The 7,094-nt window shown below is 45.5% G+C and overlaps 1 protein-coding gene across 1 annotated transcript; it reads right to left on the minus strand.

The window, feature by feature from the left end:
* Window positions 1-2,638: 2,638 nt before the first annotated feature.
* On the minus strand, window positions 2,639-3,072 carry LOC110553101 (histone H2B type 1-C/E/F/G/I). Its single transcript, XM_060373061.1, has one exon. The coding sequence runs from the start codon at window positions 3,037-3,039 to the stop codon at window positions 2,659-2,661; it is 381 nt and encodes a 126-aa protein (XP_060229044.1). The 5' UTR covers window positions 3,040-3,072; the 3' UTR covers window positions 2,639-2,658.
* Between the last annotated feature and the right edge of the window lie 4,022 nt (window positions 3,073-7,094).

Here is a 7,094-nt window from a genome sequence, read left to right on the forward strand (position 1 = left end):
AAGTCAGCTCAACAGGCTCTCAGGTCAGTTGCTTTAGGTGACAGTTCAGCCCTTCCCTCTGGGAACTTAAAAAAAAAAGGAAAAAGAGACCTAGACCCCATAGACAACAGAAACTTGGGTATTGGGATCACCAGCATGTCCTTCGACAAGCCCAACAGGCAATGCTCTCATCCGCTCAAATTTGAGAAACATCACCCTACAGTCCAGTCACACCCCCCCCCCTCAGTTTTCATATTTATTTTAAAGTAGATCTTGCTATGCAGCCTGCCCAGGCCTTGAAAGGTAGCTTAGGTAGAGAAAATCTGCACCAAACAGAGATGGAGGGGTCATGGTCAATTTCAAACAGTGGGAAAATATTAAAAACAAAACAGAACAACAAAAACAGTGCAATAACCGGAGAGGAATCTCCTGAGGGTTTTCACAGAGAGCTAGACGAGGCCTACTTTGCAGAGCACCACTTCACTGCAATTGAGATTTTAAGATCAGTGGGGATGGCAGAAAGGCTCTGAGCAGGCTGCACAGGAGTAAATAAAAATGTTTGCTTGGAGGAAGGCACACACTTTTGATCCCAGTGCTCAAGGAGGCGGAGGCAGGCAGAAGTCTCTGAGGCCAGCTTGGTCTAGTGAGTTCCAGACTCAGTCTCAAGAAGCAACAGAAAAATAGAACAAAGCCCCAAACAAACAAGCATAGATGCACAGCACAGGGTGGGGTGGCCTACACCTATAATTTCCTGATTAGAATGGTGAAGCATGGGGATGCCTGAGAGTTTGAGTTTCAAGGTTGACTTTCAGGGTACCAGGAGCTGTAGATCTTGTCACAACAAAAACAAAGCTAAAACCAGAAACAAACAAAAAGTCAGAGAAAAAAGTTACATTTATTTGTGCGTGCCCTACTTGTCATGGGATGTCTGTGTAGATCCCAAGGCAAGTTTCCGGAGCTCACTCCTTCCACAACATGGGTCTAGAGGATACAGCTCAGGTATTCAGGCTTGGTGGCAGGTAACTACACACTGAATTGCCTCCTGGATGGCAGGTGCAATTTTGTTACTTTGAAATGGACAGTTTTGTTGTAACCTGCTTTATTCTATAGGCCCTCTGTTAACACCTACTTTATTTCTTAGCATAACTATGGCTCCTCTGTTAACACCTGCTATAGCCTTTAGCATATCAGAAGCCATTTTGTCTCCAAGTGTCCATTTTGATTATGTCTCTAAGGTTTCATTTCTCAAACTTTGTATGCTTTGTTACGCGGACACTGTATGAAGTCCCCCAACGGCCGAACCAATTACCTTAAAGGTCAGTTAGAAACGCTTTGTCTAGCTAGTCAAAATGATATAATTGCTTCCTGCAGCTAGATACTTTGTTGCGTTTTGTTACCTAGTTGCTTTTCTCCCCACCCCCAACACCTGGTTACAGTTTTGTTACCCGGTTGCTACTTGGTTACTTTTTTTTTTTTTTTTAAATAAAAAAAACAAAAAAACAAAAAAACCCTGCTTTAGGAGCAGACCAACATCACAGGCTGTTTCCCGAGTCCAGATTATGGCCCTGACCGGTCAGTTTCTGTTGAGTCTGATGTGTGAGTGGTCACTGAGGGGCTATTCCTGAACCCTTAACAGTTTCTTTGTATTCACTTTGGAAGGCCCGCCCCGGGAGGTGGGGTAAAGGAACTGGGCATTTAGTTCCGTACCTAGCACCCCTGATTCTCCTACTTCATATTGTTTTTCCTCACAAGACTGGGTCAGGGTCCCTCACTGCTGGGACGCATAGGTGAAACTTAGACGGAGGCCACAGAACCACACCTAACATTCCATAGTCTTAACTACAAAGAAGTGATAGGGCTAAATGCTAGATTTTTTTTCTTTTTCCAAGTCTCACAAAAACTCACGACTCACGAGAGGGGTTTGGGAATCTTCTTGGTGTTTAAAAAATACCCAGCCGTTTAGGAAAAGAAAGAAAATTAAATGCTTCCAGGCCTGCTTACCCTTCTCCTGTTCACAACCCCCTTTCACCATCTCCTGCAATTAAAAAAAAAAGTAAACGTTTCTCTTTCTTCTTGTAGCTTCTCCCACAACCTAATCCTTACGTGCATAGGGGGACGTTTTGCAATTGGAAAGCTGCAGGCCCGGAGGTCTTTGGAAGAAGCGAGGACTAGGCTCAGGAGAGGCTGGGACTTCCGCTTTCGGGGCGGAGCCGGAGCGAATCCTCCGCGCAGGACGGCGCCGCGCAAGATGGCGGCCAGAGCCTCCGGAACCAACCACGGGCCGAGCTCGGAAGCCTGCGTCCCGGGCGGAACTAGACCTCGGGAAAGAAAGCATTTCTGTAGTTTAGCAAAGTTTTACCCGGCCTTCCGGTGCCGGGGCTCTAATTTTCAAACAAGAACCCGGAACTGAGTTTCCCCGAGCGTGAGATGCGGAAGCAGACCGTCCCGACCTCATTGTTATTAACCGGCCGGAAGTACGTGCCCCCTAGTAGGGGGATACATGGGCATTTGGCAGCTTCACAGAGGAAAACTGCCTAATTTAAACTGAAGGCGTGCCTGCATCGCCCCGTGCATGGAAACGGGTCGCTGTTGTCAGCGCACAAGTGCACAGCTCTCGATTGTGAGCTGTTGGGTGGCTCTGAAAAGAGCCTTTGGGTCGGGAAGAGAGCCGACACCAGTTCACTTGGAGCTGGTGTACTTGGTGACGGCCTTGGTGCCCTCGGACACGGCGTGCTTGGCCAGCTCCCCGGGCAGCAGCAGGCGCACGGCCGTCTGGATCTCCCGCGACGTGATGGTCGAGCGCTTGTTGTAGTGCGCCAGGCGCGACGCCTCGCCCGCGATGCGCTCGAAGATGTCGTTGACGAACGAGTTCATGATGCCCATGGCCTTGGACGAGATGCCCGTGTCGGGGTGCACCTGCTTCAGCACCTTGTACACGTACACCGAGTAGCTCTCCTTGCGGCTGCGCTTGCGCTTCTTGCCGTCCTTCTTCTGCGCCTTGGTCACCGCCTTCTTGGACCCCTTCTTCGGGGCGGGAGCGGACTTCGCGGGCTCGGGCATCTTCGGATCTCTTTCTTTGCAAGGGAAAGAAAGTGCAGCCTAAGGAGCATTTGTTTGTGTATTTGTAGGCAGTCTTATGCAAATTAAGACTTACTTTCAAGCTGTCGGATTGGTCAGAGCTTACAAATGACTTTCTACCTTCCCATTGGTCAAGCTCGAATTGTGTAATAATTTTTCGAGCTCCGTACGTCAAATCTTTCTTTTTAAATGTTTTAGATTGCTTGTTTCTTTTTAAAGCAGAATTCGCTCTATTTTGAAATGCCAGAAGTTAAAGCTTGCGCCCAATCTAATAGCAAACATCCTGAATCTGTTGAAAAGTTCATGTAAAAAATTGCATTTTTACACTTCAATCCATATTTGGATCCAGTGAAAGAAAAGAAGAAAAAAGATCCAGCCGCCCTTCAAGGTTCCGGGAGTTGCCAAGGCGATGCAGTTTAGTATACAGAAAGCAAAGCCCAGAGTGAAAGTAAGCGGTTGGGAATTAATTCTACAGATGACTAACGGTAGAGAGACACATGGATAAGACATCCTGTTGAAAAAGAATAAAGAAACCATTTCAGCCGAATTTGGAAGATCACGTGTCAGAAGTTGGACCGGACAGAAACACCAATATTAACATATGAAAGAAACTAGATTGCGGAGGTATGTTTACCATACCCTCTGCGGAACAGAGGAGGCGCCGCGCAGCCTTTAAAGGCTAGGCTCACAATCATAAATATAAGAACAGCCACAACAACAACAACAAAATGCCTATGGGACTATCTATCAGCTGGCCACAAGCTTTCTGGGAACTTTCCCTTAGCCCTCTAGCCCACTAACTGCTTTGGGTTCTTTTCCTTCATAATCTGTCCCCAGTTATTCTCAACCACGTGACCCTGGTGCGATCCTTTTCCCTCAGACACAAGGATCTGGGATTTGGTGTCCTCTGAACTCTGGTGTGCTGCTCAGCCAGTCTGACCACAGTATCCACGGAACTGAGGGCTGCTCAGTTTTTGACCTCCAAGGCTAACTAAAGAGTATGATCTCTCTCTCTCTCTCTCTCTCTGCCGTCCTGTCTAGTCCCCTTGGGTCCTGTCTTCTCTTCTCCTCTCCCCTCCCTTCTAGGTTATTTGCGTTTTGGTACAGCCTGCCTGCACTGTTTGTCTTAAAAACTCCAATAGAACTGGCCTTGATCTTTCTGAATCTGTGTTAAATTTTTTTCAATGAGACCAAGAACCCAAAGAGGGAACATCAGTTTCCCCAGTAAACATCAGAAGTAAAATTTTACTTTAGTGAAAGCATTTTTTTTCTGTGATTGGATTAGGATTTACATTTATTCCTTTTATAACTTTTCTATTTTATCAAGTTTTTAAAAATTCAATCACTTTACATCCCTATTGCAGCCCCCTTCCTCCCCGTCAACCCTCCACCCTCTTTCTGCTTTCCCCCTCTCTTTCTCCTCAGAAAAGGGGAGCGCCCTTCTCAACCACCTTCTCCCCACTTCCCCCACATATCAAGTTACATCAGGATTAAGTGCATCCTCTTCCGCTGAGGCTAGTAAAAGTATTGAAAGGAAAATCAGGACAGCCAGCACTACACAGAGAAACCCAGTCTCAAAAAACGAACAGACAGACAAATAAATCCAACATGGGATGTGCCTTTGCTTCTAGAACTTGGGAAGCGAGGCAGGAGATTCTGTGGGTTCAAGGCCTACATAGAACTCCAGCTTCGCCAGGGCTACATAGAGAGACCCTTATGGAAAAACAACAACAACAAAAACATACGAAAACAAACTCCAAACCAGGAAAGTGTTCTATCTTTCTGCCCCCTTCCCTACCTTTCCCTGCCTCTCCTGCCTGACTTCTTAGCCAATTTACTCATTTTCCTTCTAACCCCACTCTCGTGTTCTAAACCATCCGTCAGTGTATTCCCTCCACATTCCAAGGCAGAAGAGAAAAGAAAAACTGCAGGGCCAAACAAAAACTGCAGGAACAAAACAGAACCTCCGGAGCCTGGTGACGCCCCATTGCCTGCTGACGGTCAAAGAAATAAATGAATATTAAAAACAAGTTCCAACATACTGGCTGCAAAACTTTCCAAAGTAGAATGTTAACATCGCAGTTAGTTACCGTTCAGGCCTGATGGAGCCCTTAAGACCTTCAAGTACAGCCTTCCTCTTTTCCATAGTATCTTCTGGGAATCTCAAAACCAACACAAACCCTTTACGATAAAAGCTCTTCAGTTTCCTTGCAGCCCTGTGACGTAGGCTTCCACCTTAGCAGTCCTGAGCATTCTAGGCATTCTAGGTGCTGCACCATGCTCTCATGTATGGAAGAGCTTTTTAGCTGGAGCTTTGGAAGTTAATGGATTTGTGCGTATTTTGTTACTGTAAAAACCATGTCACGACTGCTAGTATCTTTTTTTTTCTATTTAAAAAACAAAGCAAAAATTTACTTGAGCAGGTGGAGAAGCATCTGCCCCGAATTCCATTGCTTTTAGGTAGTGGAGCCAAAATGTGATTTAAGTGTTCTGCCCTGTTCACAAATCCCAAAAGACCAGGAATAACTAGACTCCTCTGTCAACACATAAGGTTCTTTTTACTACATATTACGAACTGCAGCTTGGGCCTACACACCCCACCGGCTGAAGCGCTGGGAGCCTAGCACCCTGTGCTCAGGTTACTTGGCTGATTTAAAGATTCTGGTCCATCCCAGTATGCCCAAGGCAGGGGCAATTCCTGCCTGGCAAGCATCTATTGGTCAAAATGCTACATTTTGAATTGACTGGAAGGTTCCCAGACCATAATGACCTGGTGTCCCTCCCAAGGGGGAATGGGCCAGTTTCCTAGCAACTGTATCTCTAGTGGGTGGGGAAAGAATGTAATAAGGTGGACCTTCCCCTCAGGGCATTACTAGACTTCACCCACCTAGTTCAGGCCACAATTAATAGCTGATTTTTAATCTTTTGGTCTCACATGAGCATTTTGCCTCCCTCCATCTCCTGAGTGCTGGAATTATAAGCATTAGCTCACTGTGTATATTTGTAAAATTTCAATTTTTTAAATTTTAATTAAAATTGTATCCAAGTGTCTATGTAATGCCAGGATCACAGGACCCTCAGAGACCACCAGGAGATGACTGGTGAGCACCAAGAGCAAGAGAGCTTATTATGAGAGCAATCAAACTCGAGTCCCAAGTCTCACTGACACAGCAGTAGAGAAGTGGGACCCCAAGCCCTTAGTGAGCAGGATTTTTAAAGGGAAAGACTGTAAGCAGGGGGTTTCCATGACAGCAAACAGGGGGGTTCATGCCTTGACATTACAGAATTGGGTAAAAGCCATAGGGGAGAGGTGACGGTTTACATAATCACAATTGTCAGGGAGATTGTCTCTATTTTTTACTAAACATTTATTCTGTGATATTTCCTGGAGGCCATTGCTTGGATAGCTAACTTTATTTTCTGTCAGGTGCGCATTCTATGATATTTCCTGGTACCTGAGTTCAGCTCCAGGTCGAGATGGCTCCTTATTTCAAAATGGAGTCACCCAGGCTAACTTAAACTCTTCAGCTATGGTGTGTGTTTGTGCCTCTGGAGATCCAAGGAAAGTTTTGGTGTCTGTTCTTTATTTTCATACTGTTTGAGACATCATTGTTTTGGTGTTCACTGTGTATGCCAAGATAATTGGACTTAGAAATTCCCATGGGATATCCTGTCCCTGCTTTTCATCTCCCAGTAGGAACACTGAAATTACGGATGCACTCCCTTGTTCTGGGTGTACTTGGGTTCTGGGGATTCAAGCTCAGGTCCCCAAGCTTGGATGTCAAGTGCTTTACTCGTTGAGTCATTGTCTCAAGCCTTGTTTGTAGGATGTTAAAAAACAAAAATAAAGTCATTTATGCAAATTAATTTATGTGAAGCAAATAATTATAAAACAAGTCCTGTTAAGAACTATCCTAGTTTAAGAACTATAGAACGGGAGTTGGAGATGTATTAATAGCTCAGTTTTAGAGTGATGGCCTAGCATGCTCAAGGCCTTGAGTTTAACATAATCTAGGCATTTCTGTATGATTGCATCT

The sequence above is a fragment of the Meriones unguiculatus genome, chromosome 19 (genome assembly GCF_030254825.1).
Source record: "Meriones unguiculatus strain TT.TT164.6M chromosome 19, Bangor_MerUng_6.1, whole genome shotgun sequence".
Classification (NCBI taxonomy): domain Eukaryota; kingdom Metazoa; phylum Chordata; class Mammalia; order Rodentia; family Muridae; genus Meriones; species Meriones unguiculatus.

What these genes read in the sequence shown, in the direction of transcription:
- LOC110553101 (XM_060373061.1), bottom strand. Translation starts at nt 3,039, where the DNA reads ATGCCCGAGCCCGCGAAGTCCGCTCCCGCCCCGAAGAAGGGGTCCAAG.